The sequence below is a fragment of the Aquarana catesbeiana genome, linkage group LG06, assembly GCF_042186555.1.
Source record: "Aquarana catesbeiana isolate 2022-GZ linkage group LG06, ASM4218655v1, whole genome shotgun sequence".
NCBI classification, from domain to species: domain Eukaryota; kingdom Metazoa; phylum Chordata; class Amphibia; order Anura; family Ranidae; genus Aquarana; species Aquarana catesbeiana.
Genome location: NC_133329.1, coordinates 120,484,084 through 120,500,726, shown reverse-complemented (window position 1 = coordinate 120,500,726; position 16,643 = coordinate 120,484,084). Strand labels below are relative to the sequence as shown.

Here is a 16,643-nt window from a genome sequence, read left to right as displayed (position 1 = left end):
TTACACAAAATGAAAGGGTACTCACACTTTTACAGTAAAAATCAAGCGAAATGGTAAAAACGTCAAAACCGTCATTAATATCCTTCAGCGCTGGTACAGGAGGTGATGTTTGGGAAGCACAGATTAGGCCACGCCCTACGCGTTTCGTCGTTAGGACGTCTACGGGAGCGGTTTTGACGTTTTTACCATTTCGCTTGATTTTTACTGTAAAAGTGTGAGTACCCTTTCATTTTGTGTAATAAAACTTTTTTAAAGCAATTTTACGCTATGGGCACTCCCTCTCTTTTTATATATGATATACCACGATCCTGAGCCCGCCAGCGATCGCTGTACAGTGGCGATAAAACTGTAACTGCCTACTACCCCCGCAGGGGTGAAGTGATCTGGTGAGTGGCTGCACTTTCAGAGCAAAGAGATATGTGCGTTTGACCTCTGCTTGCAGAGGTCCAAAGCATCTGGTAAGCACACTCAGTGTTCTATAGGATGAAGTTATATAGGATTGATTATATTATTGGAATTCTACACCCATTGGGATTACATTTATGGACATTTGATATTTATTGAACTTGGATTCATTTGGAATCACTATCATTTAATAGTTTCTATTATTGTGCTGCACTTATTTTTACTTTTACATCTCAAAAAGAGGCTCTGTTCTTAAGTGGTTAAAAACTACCAATAAATGATGTATTACATGTTGTTCCTGCTCACTTGGTCACTATAAGATACATTTTCTGTATTCTGCAAAAAAAACTGGTTGACCCTGCTCTTCTTTTTCTCCCCGTCCTGCCCATGTTCCCAGTGCAATTAGGGATTTTTCAGAGCAGTGTTGGCAGCTCTGCACATGCTCAGTTTTCAGTGTATTTTCTTCCCTAAACATTTCCTCCCTATCACATTTGAGCAGTCCATGTGACTATAGAGTGGCACATGTGGGCGTATACACAGTGGTAAATTACACTCCCCCTCCCTCCCTCTACCTCCATGCCCACTAACAAGCTGAACACAATGGAGGAGAAATATTACGTCTGAAGGAGGCACCACCTCCCTGTTATTCTAAGATACTGGATGGAGGGGAGTGGCACAGCTAGTGACTGGCAGAAATCAGCCCACACCAGGTTATTGCCAAAAAATAATAAAGTTTTGATTTCAAATATATATTTGCATGACAATTTAAAATAGTTAATTGATATTAATTATTTATTTTAACTCTGTATTACAAAGGCTGTTTTTTTTTATTATTATTATTATTAAAATTTCACCAGTAGCAGAGGACTAGGAGCTCCTCCTGCCACTGTTTCCCTACAGACAGACTGGAAAATAGCTGGGTCATGTGACAGCTATAAATCAATTAGAAAGGACACCTTGATGTTTTTTTATTAAAATAATTACAGTAAACATAACCAGTCTGTGTTCAGTATCACTTTAAAGAGGAACTGCAGTCTGCTCACATAATTTATAATAAAAGCATCTTTGCCATTCTGAAGCTTCCATCCAACCACTTTGCATATTATTTTATATATATTGTGATTCTGTACTTGCCAAATATGTTGCAGAAATCTCCCTCCAATGACTCTGGCTGCAATCATTTTAACTGTAGGTAGCTGAAGCTGCTGCCTGCTCACTTCCTGGATTTACACAGACACACAGAGGCACACCTCCAGCTCTGCAGCTCTCATTGGCCCTCTTATGACTCATCCCCTCTCCGTTCCTGGCAAACTCTCACCAGAGTGAGAGAGCTGTACATGATGTCATACGCCTAGACTTTTTTCCAGACAGGAAACAGGTAGTGGGCTGTATAAGGTATTTACTGGCAGAAAAAAAAAATGTTTTACTATCCAAAGTTAAAACAACAAGGGCAGAAGATTTAATAGATGGAAAGATAAAAAAAAATACTGAAGTTCCACTTTAAGGACACAGCCTAATACAACATAATTTGAAGGATGAAGGGCCAACCTACTCTTATCCCAATATCTTACCATATGCAATACCTATTCAAGCATACAAGAATATAATAAAGTAGTTATTGGCTATTGTTGTTATCAGCTCTTTAGAACATTTCCCTAACTTGTGAGGTACAAGGTGTCAAAAAGAGTGATTGCACTCTAACTTACTCATTCCTACAAGAAATAAAAAATGTGTAACCCAAAGATGTATGATTTGTAATCAATTATTGAACAAATGCTCCAAACTACCCAGTTGTAACAGCCTTTGTATGGTAATCCGGTATCATAAATGGTCCACTCCTCTAAATTGGAATTGTTAAGATCATGTTATATTGTTATACTTCTCAGTAAAGCAGGATCAGCCTGAGGGGGTCTACTGCCAAAAGGGGTCTAGAAGATCAATAAAGAAAGGGATGACATTATAACAGAGTTGAATTATTGATGTTTAACATAAGCCAAGCATGCCATATTTTTGTTACATAGTACATAGTGAATTTGCATAAGCAACCTCTGGATTCATAGGTGGTTTGGTACAGAGGCAAATCTGCATTTATTAGGGATTTCCAAAAATTCAATGAAAAGTTTACTCCTTACTTCCAGCAGAGTACTATAGCTTCCTGCGTATAGAACAAAAGAAGGCTCAGGCATGTTCTGGTATAGTTGGATGTAGCCATTCTCCATCAGACACAATATACATGTTTCTTTATACAGTGGGGACATATAAGGTGATCAGTGAGGAGATTGAGTGGGGTGGGGTTATGCTAGAGCAAAGTAAAGGGGGATCTCTGATAGCTGTGATTGGCAGTGGTGCAGTGCGCACAGTTTCAAGGTCTAATTGTAGCTTTCTTGATTAAGGTAAGCTGATATAACGAATTTGGTATACTATACAGTGGATGTCTCATAATACCCTAGATAGGATCCCTCAACCAGGACAGCTGCATTTATGTCATCAGATATTAGCTAACTATTAGCTAACTATGAGTGTGGGTTAAAAATGCATCTATAAATACTTGTGCAGGTCAAGACATGTTGCCAAACCTCCCTGAGGCCAAGGGCATTGCAGAGACTAGAGCTTAAATCTAGGGCAGGCTAGGCCCCATAAAATACATAACATTAGGGTGTTCAACTGTTTAAAATATATGAGTGGGATTTGTATCAGTGTGTGTCTCAATACATAAAATAAAGGGAGATTTTTTTTTTTATTTATTATACCTACTTTTGAAAGGGGATGAGTTTCCCATTCCCTGAGATTGGACTGACAGTAACCCAGCAGTATAGGTGATATACAGTATGTATACCCAAATATTTAAATTTGTTCATTGCAAGTAGAGATTGGAATCTGCAGAGGACATTTGGGTCTACTGGAAATATTTGGGACTTATTCCAATTGACCTTCAGGCCCAAGAACACTGAATAAGTGTCTAATTACTGTACCACAGCCTGAAGGAATGAACCAAGGTCTTGAAAAAACAGGATTAGGTCAAAAGCATACATAGCTAGTTCTTCACACAAGGTGTCCACTTTAATTTGCGGGACAATTGAGAATGTTTGCAATGCTGTGGAAATGGGTCCATCATTATGGTGCACATGCTGTACGTCCATTCTATGGGATGCTTTCCATGACAAGTTTTACCAACACCCTGGTGCCCTGGTCATCATAAGGGATCTGGAGATGTGTAAATAACCTGTGAAAATTAATGTCAGTTGATCTGTGGTATGTATCAGTTAGGGTATCTATGACTTTCCTGGTTACCAGGAACTTTATCCTTATATCATAGTTCGGCAATTATATTGTTTTATACCATGGAGGAACCCTTAAAATTATTTTCAGGCCTAGGGGAACCCTATCTCATGGTGCATTAGTGAGATTGGTAGGTTCTAGAGACTTTTAAATAAAATAATAATTTACCGAATAATCATGAAACTAAATGAATAATAATAAAATTCTGAAAAGAAAATTAAAGCAAGCCCATACATTGGTGGTCAGTGTAGAAGTGACCTCTTAGATTGGTGGTCAGTACAGAAGTGACCCCTCAATCTGTAACTTCTGTCTTATCAAGAAACCCCTAGCAACCTCTGGAGGAAACATGGTAGAGAAAGACTGGTCTACATTATGTACATAGGGAGGGATCTGTTCTTGGCTTGGGAATAAGAACAATAGTATATGAACTACAGTGGGGGGTAGCTCTGAGGACTTGTAATAATGGTGACAAAGAAGTTTTTTTATTGTAGGGGTCAGGGGACATCTCATGGGTGTATTTTTTTACAGAAGAAGACCAGAAGACCATTTCAGGTTAAACTGAATGGACCAGTGTCTTTATTAGATCTTACCAACTTTGTAATCATCAGGTCCTGGGAACTTTTGACTAGGGAAGGATTTATTGGTCACGTGTATTTTATCTGTGGAAATGTTTGCCTCCAAGAGAGAAATCTCCACTGTGGATAAGATGAGAAGAAAAAGATTGTTTAGAAGGAGTGTTAAGTTCGATAAACTGTATTGTGAAATGGAACATAAAGGTTGTAATGGGAAATTTTGAAACTCTTGAAATATGGCTTGCCAGTAAGTAGTTAATGTCCTTCTAATGTTTGTATGCATATGATATTAGTATAAAGCTGTAACTGTCATTCAGTTCCAAAACCTTGGCAAAGCTTCTCCCTACCAGTACTTGAACCGGATTCCGGATCCACCTAACTCCATGACCCCAACCCAATTTTGAAGATGAGGGTTACAGGGGTGATGGGGGTTAGATGTTAAATCCCCCACTACAAATAGTGAGTGACAGGGGGCAAGTTTTTTTTCATATATTGTATACAAGGAGCCATGGTTGAAGTGGGGTGGGGGTAAGTAAACACAACAAAACCATATAGATGTTCTCTGATCTCAAAAATCTCCCATCTGGGCACTCACAACATGCAAAACCCTGCAAAATAGTGATCTAGTCAGCAAGTGACTTCGGATTTCTAGAATCCCTTTCCGGGTTGCGGTATGGTTACATGTTGTTTGGAAGCCATGGCTGGCAGCACAGGAGGAAGGAGTTCTTCCCAGAATAAAATCCAGGGTAAAATTGGGCACAAATGTTATATTTCCAGTTCTATTCAGGATGGCAGGAGTTAGACATAAACAGCCTGTTCCTCTTTAAATTGCAGCCATGCTGCCATGAGCATATGTTTTGAGTTGATGTTGAAATGGTTACTTCATTTTTCTACTGGAAGATATTATTGATGGATTAGTGCGTGGTACAACCCTTTAAGATTAAACTCAAGGCAAATATATAAGACACAAATAAAGTGATTTTTTAATGTTCTTTAAAAAAAAAATAACAAATATGTTATAATTACCTGCTCTGTGCAATGGTTTTGCAAAAAGCAGCCCTGAGCCTCTTCTTCTGGGGCCTTTGCCAGCTCACTGGGCTACTCCTTTTCTCTGAGTGCCACCATAGGAAGCTGCTTCTTATGGTGCTAGAGAGAGCGAGAGAGATAGCAGCGCTGCTGCTCTCTGGGACAGCGCTGACTCAAATTTGGGCACAGGCAAGTGTGAGCGAAATTCACCTGAGACCACACTCTGGATCAAATTAAGAAGTTTTCTTTATTTGACTCGTACGAGGAGACAAGTTACAACAAAAGGACAGATATTTTCCCATTGGTTCTGACCTCTATGACCCGTGCAATAGGGCAGCATACATAAAGTTCAGCCTTATGAGCTCCTATCTGACTTGTCTGTCTAATAATTGTAAAACTTGCATTTATATACCCTTTTACAAGCCTTATCTTAGCCATCTCTCCTAGATATGATTGGTTGCTAAGATCTACGTCAATGTAACTAACCATAAATCAGACATCTGTTCTACAACCAGACAAACTTATTCCTTCCCAGAATTCCTATATGTTCATTAAAGTGATTTATAACTGGTTTTGTCCAATTAAAAACACCTGTGTAGAGACAGTATGGCACCCAGCTGTGTTAAATCAACCCTCCTCATCCTGATAAGGCTTAACTAACTTCAAGGGTAACAGATTTACGACTTTGGGAGAATGAACTTTCAATAACCCCACCAAATGTGTTAGGTTTGTATAGTGAAAAACAATAAGACATATGTGTATGTATACATACATTGGTTTCACAAAAAAGCACTGTATCACTTACTCTATATATATATATATATATATATATATATATATATATATATATATATATATATATATGCATAATACACATATATATTCATACAAAGCCAATTACTTTATTCAATATTGTCTAATAATTAATATATACATACATATCAGTGTTTTCTTATTCAATGTTATTTAACAGTTTTAATGAGGGCACAAGCAGACCTCCGTTTGACCCTGTCAAACTTAATTAATGTACTGTACATAACTTTCCCATATTCCACATAATTATTTCTAAACCACCTGTATAATTGTTCTTCTCTTCTCAGGCTGTCAATCTAATTAGTGAACTAAAAATGAACAATCTTATCTCTGTGATTTGTATGCATTTCAAGAACTTGGGACAATTCTGTGTAACTTGAAATGATTCTACTTCTAAGCAATCTTTTGCAAACATACATAAATGATTATAAAATAAGAATCTAAATTCTCTAACAGCAAGTATTTGGGAGGGGGGTGGGCTGGAAGATAATCATGAAAGGTTTTTACCTTAATGAAGATAATGCATTAAGGTAGAAAACCTTTAGCCTTTACGACCACTTTAATATAGCTCAAGAACCCAAATCATGTGATAACAAGGAGCATGCGAGGAGGAGATATCAGAGTGACAGAGAGATGAGCCTATCAATTTGCTGCTTTTTCTTTCACTGTTCAGTCACAGGCTGGGAGAGAGGCAACACCAGTAAATGATACTAAACTGCAGCAGGGAAAATAGAGGTGTTTTTTTACAGGCAAGACAGGGATGTGGACTCTGGCTGTGTGACTTATCGGAGCTGCAGTGACGTCACTCCCGCTGTGATGTCATTGGCTGCATGAACAGTAAATATCTCCTAAACAGTGTATGTTCAGGAGATATTTATAGTACCTATAGGTAAGCCTTATTATAGGCTTAGCTACAGATAAAAGTCGGATGTGGGAGTTTACTCCCACTTTAAGCATGTTCCCCTTTATGTATTACATTTGCATATTCAACTGTTTGCTTGGATGCTCTACACACTGATTTACTGAAAGTGAACCTGCCAGATTTAAAACATTAGAGCTCTAATAGCCAATGTGCGTTTAAAGTTGCAAGTTTTAAATCTGTTACCCCTATCCTTGCTTTACTACTGTGGCCATTGACCCAGAACAAGCCTGCAGGCCTGACTCGTTGCAAGGTACACTTAACTGAAATTTGAAAATAAACCATGAGCTGCATTCATGAGACACAGGCTACTTGCTCACCACTTCAGTTTATCATCTAGGCATTTATTCTCTGTGCTGCCTCTCCCATACCCAAAAACATAATGGAAAAAAATCACAGTACAAAAATATTTCTCACAGCAAGCACTTCTCACTTACTTGGAAGTTTGAATGTAATTGGTGATACCAGCAAAAATTGTAAGTTACACAGCACAGGCTTCAGGAAAGGATACTTTCTGTGGTCCTGTGAGATGTTTTCTGGATTCTGCCTGCAGTGTACTACAGAGAACCCTTTTACACGGGTGGGATCCTGGTTTCTCAGCAGGGGTTCTGTATGCTGATTCCATGCTGAACTGAGCAGGTCCATGACCACTCCACTTATGCAGAGCGAACATGGACACAGCCCACTGTGCTCCATGGGCAGTCGGATGTAAACAGATTGGCTGTCCGCTTACACCCAACTGCCATCTATCCTATCTGACCGAATGGAGAGAAACGGATCCCCTTTTTTGTTTTTTCCAGATTGGATCAGAGGTAGCTGGGTGTAAACAGACACAAGCCCGTTTACATCTGACTAATCATAGAGGAGAATGGAGGGTCTGATCAGGTCTGCCTGGAAAACAGACAGGTGGACCTGATCAGACCTCTTTTGTAAAAGGTGCAGTGGAGGCCCGCCCTCAGGGGGCACACGGGTGCAGCCCCCCATCCATGCTTCCGGCCCCCTATCTACATGCAGGGGCACCAGACGCATGGATTTCAATTAGGTTTTTTTTTAAGCCCATGATTAGAGCCTGAGGCTCTAATTGGCTTCAAAAAAGGATGGGCTTGGGGAGCAGAACACTACGCCCCGAGCCCACCCACTTGTGTGTCAATAGTGAATTAATATTCACTATTGTCTTCCTAATTATCCTCCTGGCCAATCAGGAAGCAGTTTATGAGTTTTAGGACTCCTGGCCAATTGGGTCTCAGCCAGGACCCACTTCCTGTTCGGCCTGGAGGAGAAGTGATGGCCCCGAAGCGAGGAGCTGCAGCTCGGATTCATTGTCTGCCTGATCTGTCTCCTTCCTAAGGTAAGGAGGCCTCAGATCGCCGCTGCATTCCCTTCCGTTTTCCGGGGGGGGAATCGCCGCATTACCGCCCTTCTCCCGCAGGGGGGATTGGCGTTGGTTTTCCGTCCCCTCCAATATATTGAGCACCAGCCGCCACTGGAAAGGGGCCTTACATTAAAGTAATAGCAATAGTAGCTTATTGATTGCTTTCATTTCCTACTTGGCATTAGACTCTAATACTGCATTTACACCTAAGCTCTCTGAAAATGTGGGCAGAAACGTGCATTTCTTCACGTGTTTTCAGAACCACCCGAAAAACGTGCTAAAATTTCTTAATGGCACCCCAAATGTGGCTAACGATCCCAAAACACGTGAAAGATGCACAAAAATGCAGAATGCTAAATGCGATTGGCTCAGTGGCAAAAAAAAGGTACTTTGGTGTTTTTTGCATGAAATGCAGCCCATTCTAGTAAATGAGCTGGCCTATGCTGTTACACGAAAAGCACACTAGAAAATGCAGCAAAAGAAGCAAAGCAAGGGCAGGCCTGGGCCTGGAGCTTAAACTTTTCTATCCTTTCATTAAGCCTAGAAGCATTATATCAGCTATTATAACTACTTTTTTTTTTTTTCAATTTCCAAAATGTTAGCCTCCAGTGTGTTTTTACCTAGTATATATATATCTATGCTTGAACAAACTTACTTTTTTTAAATATGAACTAAACAAACAAGCTGAAGGTTTTATTGTTTACTATATTATGAACTGCTGGGTAATTATCTTTATTGCAATAACTCCATCTGAATGTTAGAATTGCAATGCATCATCAGTTAATATCTGTACTGAGACTTTTCTATTATTTTTCAATCAGAAATGTTTTGAAAGATAAAAAGAAACAACCATACACTCATATGTGCATTTTTATTTTTTGTTTTTCAGGAAGACTTCTGGAGCACTGTGAATACTTCAGTTACTGAGAAGAAAAAAAGCTTGAAGATGGAATGCCAGTGGCTGAAAAGGAAGGGCCTGCAAATTACCGAATAATTTTAGAGATCAACCAGCAAACGTGTCTTCGTCTTTAGGGACTCCAGATTCAGACTTCAATATGCACAAGGAATTTGCTTCCAACACACCTACAGAGTAGACTGTTCGACTCATCCCAAGTCTTCCTCTGGCAAGAACTGACATTAACGCTCAATGTTCAGAACACTTTATATTGTACAGATGCGGAGAAAAGTGAAAAGGGAAATTCTCCTTCATTTTATAGTTTACTATATTTCTCAAAACTAGAACATACCAAGGAGTTTAGGTTCTGGAGCATAATTCACAATGGCAGTTCACAAAGAAATAGAAATGCCAGAACTCTGTTTATGGATGTTTGTTCTATTTGCCCTTTTATATACTGGACAAGTACAGGGAGACTGCTGGCTGATCGAAGGAGACAAGGGTTTCGTTTGGCTAGCTATTTGCAGTCAAAACCAGCCACCTTATGAGTCTATACCACAGCACATTAATAGCACCATTGTGGACCTTCGGCTCAATGAGAATAAAATAAAGAGCGTCCACTACTCTTCACTAAGCCGTTTTGGCAACCTGACGTACCTCAACCTCACCAAGAATGAGGTGTCCTACATTGAAGATGGAGCCTTTGCTGGTCAGTTCAATCTGCAGGTGCTTCAGCTTGGCTACAATAGATTAAGAAATCTCACAGAGGGAATTCTTAGGGGGCTGGGCAAGTTGGAGTATCTCTACCTCCAAGCGAACCTCATTGAAACTGTGACTTCTAATGCCTTCTGGGAGTGCCCAAACATTATGAACATTGACTTGTCAATGAATCGGATCCAGAGGCTGGACAGTAACACCTTTGCAAGCCTCAGTAAGTTAACTGTGTGTGAGTTGTACAGTAATCCTTTCTATTGCTCATGTGAGCTTCTGGGCTTCCTAAAGTGGCTGGACATATTCACAAATATGACACGTACCTTTGATCGAATGCAGTGCGATTCCCCCCCGGACTACAGTGGTTATTTTTTGTTGGGTCAAGGAAGATCCAACTACCGCAATGCTCTTGGCATGCTGTCTGCTCTGTGCAAAGACGGTTCTTATACTATGATGCCATATTTGATATCTCCAAGGTACCAAGCCACCACTGGCCCTCCTGAAAGTCCTTGCTCTGATGAAGACTGTTTTTCTGGAGATGGGACAACACCCCTCATTAATGTCTTCACTCCTCCTGCCAATTCCAAAGTCAGCCTCAGTGTTAATTTAAACACAGAAACACATTCTGACGCAGTTCTAGTTGCAGAAATTCCATATCCTTACAGCAAGATGTACATCCTAGTTCAATACAATAATAGCTTCTTTACTGACATTCGGAACCTGAAGTCAGAAAAAGAGTCCATTAGGTTGGATGGGTTGAAACCCAATACAAATTACACTTACTGCGTCGCTTCTATTCGCAACTCTCTCAGGTTCAACCACACCTGCATAGCCTTCTATACACGCAGCCATACCAAACAAGAACATGTGCCTACGCCTTCCACCGCCACTCACTATATCATGACTATCCTTGGCTGCCTGTTTGGTATGGTCATCATTCTGGGGATCGTGTATTACTGCCTGCGCAAAAGGCGCCAAAAAGAGGAAAAGCACAAGAAAGCCAGTAGTAATATGAAGAAAACGATAATTGAACTGAAATATGGTCCCGAAATGGAGACCCCCAGTATCAGTCAGCTGTCTCAAGGTCAGATGATGGGTCCTGAAACAATGTCACGCATCCCCTATTTGCCGTCAGTGGGGGAAGTGGAGCAATACAAACTTATAGAAACCAGTGAGACACCTAAGGCCACTAAAGGGAATTACATGGAGGTACGAACTGGTGAACAGTCTGAGAGAAGGGATTGTGAGTTGTCAATGGCCTCAGATACACAGAGTTCTGTGGCTGAGATATCCACTATTGCTAAAGAAGTGGACAAAGTTAATCAAATCATTAATAACTGTATAGATGCTTTGAAATCAGAAACCACTTCATTCCAAGGGGTGAAGTCTGGAGCTGTGTCTACAGCAGAGCCCCAACTGGTATTAATATCAGAACAGATACCCAGCAAACATGGCTTTCTTTCCCCAGTATATAAGGAAAGTTATAGTCACCCGTTACAGAGGCATCATAGTATGGAAGGGCCAACAAAACGCTCTAGCACATCTTCCAGTGGCTCTATCCGCAGCCCCAGATCTTTTCGGTCTGAAGGGTCAGCACACAAATCTGAAACAAAATACATTGAGAAGACTTCCCCAACTGCTGACACCATCCTCACTGTGACTCCAGCTGCTGCCATCTTGAGAGCAGAAGCTGAAAAGATTCGCCAGTATACAGAGCACCGGCACTCTTATCCGGGCTCACATCAGTCTGAGCAACAGCAGCAACAACAACAGCCTCTTCCTCAACATGAAAATATGGGAGTGCGTAAAACTTCAATATTGGAACCTTTAACCCGGCCCAGACCCAGGGAACTGGCTTATTCCCAACTTTCACCCCACTACCACAACCTAAGCTACTCCTCCAGTCCAGAATATACATGCAAACCTTCCCATAGCATCTGGGAGCGTTTCAAACTCCACCGAAAGCGCCACAAAGAGGAAGAATACATGGCAGCCGGCCACGCCCTGCGCAAAAAGGTCCAGTTTGCCAAAGATGAGGATCTTCATGACATCTTAGACTACTGGAAGGGTGTCTCTGCCCAGCACAAGTCCTGAGTCCTCACCTCTTCCCTTTGCCTCCAGCTACCGTGACTTAATTTTTCTGTTTTCTTTAAAAATTCCTAACCCTGCCCTAGCCAGAGAGCCCAACAGAGCATTGTGAGTATGGCCCTGTGCAGGGCTCTAATGGAAAAGAGGTTAACAGGACCAAAATCAAACTAGCAGCAGCTAATTTTTATTCTAAACTGTCTTAAAGAACGGAAAGGAAAAAATATATATACATATATATATCATATTATGAAAACAAAGAGGAAGAAAAAAACGTAACTCACTCTCACAAGTGAGAGTATGCACCAAATCAGAGAAAAATATATACACTAAAACTGTGAAGAGGAATTACATTTTTTTAAACAAAAGTATATAAAAAAAAACAACAACAAAAAAATAAAGACTTAAAGAGTGTGCTAGCGGGAGTGGTCTGAACTGTACGCCTAATCGCATGTAATTTCATATTCCGACTTGCGTGGTTTGACTCGTGTGGAATTTCGTTCCTTCCCTTCATCTCTGCAGGACAAAGCAAAATTGAATACATTAAATAACAGCAACAGGACTGGAACATAACTCCTTTCGTTTACGTTAATTTTAATTTCAACTGAGTCTTCCAGTGCAGACTTTGAGGAGGCTCTCATTGAACACCTACAGCTGCATTTAAAACTGTGATCACTATTACACTGTACAGATACAAATTTCTATATTTGCAATGATTGCTGTAAAGAGAGAGAGAGAAATTAAATATGAGAATATATATATATATATATATAAATATACTTATAGCTTAACTCTTTGGCAGCCTGCAGAACTTGAGGCTTCTTGACAGTCACTGCTAAAGGGTTAAAAAAAATACCCTGTTTGTATCAGGTTTTAATCATGGGTTTTAGAAACAAAAAAAGTTTTTTTTTATTATTTCACTTTATTTTGTTTAAAAAAAAATAAGAATTCTATGTTTGTTGTTTTCAGGATTGGTTTCATTATCTCTTTGCTGAATGGCTGTTTTCTGAAAGAGGTAAACTGCAATGAGAAATAGATGACACTCTTACAAAAATGAATCAGTATTCTTGTGTGTTCTTTAACATTAAAAAAACCTGAACTGAGTTGTGCCCAAAAGGCAAGCAGAGGGAAAAAGACAGGTATTGCCGATAGGTTACCTGCAGCCAGTGGTGTTGCTAGGGGGAGGCTTTTGGGGCCATAGCCCCGAATCTGGGGCCCATAGCCCCGAGTCTCTGCAGGTGTCCCTAAGGGGAAGGGAGGCTTTCTGGGGACCCTGATGTAAGTGGGGTCTCTCTGGGGACCCTGATGTAAGTGGGGGGCTCTCTGGGGACCCTTATTTAAGGGGGAGGCTCTCTGGGGACCCTGATTTAAGGGGGAGGCTTTCTGGGGACCCTATCGTAAGGGGGGGCTCTCTGGGGACCCTGATGGAAGGGGGAGGCCTTCTGGGGATATATATACACACACACACGTATATTATATACATGTGTATGCCCACCCAAGCGTATGACTTTCTTCACTATGCTGCTATGGGCTCTAGCCCCAAATCTTTTGTAGACCTAGCAACGCCCCTGCCTGCAGCTGAACTTTTCCCCATTACTGACTTGCCAAGCCTTGTTCTGCATGGCTTGTCCTTCTCATAGCAGAGATTGGCAACTGATGAGTTTAATTACTAGTGGTATAATAATTACAAGAGGTGACAGAAGCACAGATCCACAGGATGAATAAAACTCAAGCGGGGAGATCCTCATATTGCAGGTACAGCTTCCTCTCCAGCAGGAGAAAAGTGAGCAGCACAGTACTGACATAACCAAATCTCACTTGAAATCTCATGAGATTAGCAATCAGAGGCAACAGTGCCTAGGCACAGGAAGTTCATTGCTATTTTTCAGGAGAATATCATGACATAAAGTTAATCTTTTATAGTCCAGCTGAAGCACAAATAGCAATTCTAGATCATCCCTATAAGATGGCAAATTTGCACTATTTGAGTTTAGGTCCACCTCCACTTTTGGTGCCTATTTGCACTTCTGTAATACAGTGCCTTGAAAAAAGTATTCCTACCCCATGACATTTTTCAAATTTTGTAATGTTACAACAAAAAACATAAATGTATTTTATTGGGGTTTTATGTGATAGACCAACACAAAGTGGCACATAATTGTGAAGTGGAAAGAAAGTGACAAAATGCTTTTCAAACTTTTTTATGAATAAATATCTGAAAAGTGTGGCGTGCAATTGTATTCAGCCCCCTTTACACTGATACCCCTGACTAAAATCTAGTGGAACCAATTGCCCTCAGAAGTCACCGAATTAGCAAATAGAGTCCAACTTTGTGCAATTTAATCTCACTATAAATGCAGCTGTTTTGTGAAGCCATCAGTGATTTGTTAGAGAATCTTAGTGAACAAACAGCATCATGAAGGCTGAGGAACATACCAGACGGGTCAGGAATAAAGTTGTGGAGAAATATCAAAAGCTTTGAACATCTCACAGAGCACTGTTCAATCCATCATCCAAAAATGGATAGAGTATGGCACAACTGCAAACCTACCAAGACATGGTCGTCCAGCTAATCTGACAGGTTGGGCAAGGAGAGCATTAATCAGAAAATCAGCCAAGAGGCCTATGGTAACTCTGGAGAATCTGCAGAGATCCAAAACCTGTTATGCCCTGTACACACGATCGGACTTTCCGACAACAAAACCATGGATTTTTGTTCGAAGGATGTTGGCTCCAACTTGTCTTGCATACACACGGTCACACAAATGTTGGCCAATAATTACGAACGTAGTGACATACAAGTCGTACGTGTTATCCCCATTATGAATGCTAGTTTTAAAAGACCGAGCGCTTCCAGCTCGCTCTTGATTCCGAGCATGCGTGAACTTTTGTGCGACGGACTTGTGTACACATGATCGGAAAGTCCGACAACAAAGTTTTGTTGGCGGAAATTTTGAGAACCTGCTAGCCAACATTTGTTGGGGGAAAGTCAGACAACAAATGTTCGATGGAGCATACACATGGTCGGACTTTCAGTCAACAAGCTCACATCCAACATTTGTTGTCGGAAAATCCGATCGTGTGTACGCGGCATTAGAGTCTGCAAAAGACTTGAGACTGGGGTGAAGGGTCATCTTCCAGTAAGACAACAACTCTAAACATACAGCCAGAACAATGGAATGGTTTAGATCAAAGCATATTCATGTGTTAGAATTGCCCAGTGAAACTCCAGACCTAAATCCAATTTAGAATCTGTGGCAAGAGTTGAAAGTTGCTGCTCACAGACGCTCTCCATCCAATCTGACAGACAAAATGTCACTCTCTAGATGTGCAAAGCTGGTAGAGACATCCCCAAAAAGACTTGCAGCTGTTATTGCAATGAAAGGTGGTTCTACAAATTATTGACTCGGGGGGGGGGGGGGGGGACTGATTGCAAATGCATCACACACTTTTTGAATATTTATTTGTAAAAAATTTTGAAAACCATTTATCTTTTTCTTTCCACTTCACAATTATGTGCCACTTTGTGTTGATCTATCACATAAAAGCCGAATAAAATACCATTTATATTTACGTGATTTTTGGTTGTAACATGACAAAATGTGAAAAACTATTTCAAGGGGTATGAATACTTTTTCAAGGCACTGTAGAAATGCAATACAGTTTCCGCAAAGTTTTCTGATACGCTTGTACACATGCTATGTAAAATTATAGCGCCATTTTGTGCATTCTTTTTTAAATGTGCATTTAAGTTTTTTCTTCTGTACTTTTCCTTTTTTATTTTTTATTTCACATTTTGAAAGTGAAAATGTGCAAATACATGTAATTTTGTTCATTCCAATTCAGTTCTCTGGGCCTGAAACCTCATATTAGCATGGTTTCAGAACAGCAGGAACAGTTTTTATAAAATAGTCATTGACTTTTTTGTTCCCATTGTCCTGCCCGGGGGCAAACACAGGGATGACCACAATTTGGATTAAAAAAATCCATCTGTGTTGTCTATAGCATCCTCCATTACTACAACTCTCATTTTCCATTGTACACTAGCGAAATACCTGGTATATAATTGGTTGCCACGAACAATGTCTCCATGATTTTTATGCTACTTTTAAAATGACCCTGTCATTAAGAGCACCGACATAAATGAAACACAACTTGTAAAAGAAGAAGAATGTATGCTAACCTTTCCTGCAAGCCCATATCTTAAAAAACTCTGCTTTGTTACAGAACTCCAGCCACTGCAGGTACCCATCCCTTCTGGCATGTCAAGTGCCTGCCCCCCATCCACGTACTGTGGTTCTATATCTCTGGCTTCCATGCCCTGTAGAAACATAAAAGCCAGCTACAGAAACTACAAATAGCAGTGGAGGAGCAGGTACTCAGCACCTGTAAAAGTTTTGGATAACTGCAGAGATCTCAGAAGAGTTTTGACCCACACAGTAATTATGCTTTACTACATGTTAATCCCAGCCTAACTGCTTTTAATGTGAAGTTATTAATTCTGAAAGATCCTCAAAGATCACAACAATACATGACTAACAAGGTGAGTTTTAGTCCATTTCTAAA

The 16,643-nt window shown here is 40.3% G+C and overlaps 1 protein-coding gene across 9 annotated transcripts in view; it reads left to right on the top strand.

The window, feature by feature from the left end:
- Positions 1–13,275, top strand: part of ELFN1 (extracellular leucine rich repeat and fibronectin type III domain containing 1) — an 855,107-nt gene extending 841,832 nt beyond the window's left edge. For all 9 annotated transcript variants that reach the window (XM_073636732.1, XM_073636736.1, XM_073636727.1 and 6 more), the window contains one exon: positions 9,276–13,275. In XM_073636732.1, coding sequence (XP_073492833.1) covers positions 9,666–12,086 — 2,421 coding nt within the window. In that variant the 5' untranslated portion in view covers positions 9,276–9,665 and the 3' untranslated portion in view covers positions 12,087–13,275. The remainder of the gene's footprint in view (positions 1–9,275) is intronic.
- The last annotated feature ends 3,368 nt before the right edge of the window (positions 13,276–16,643 follow it).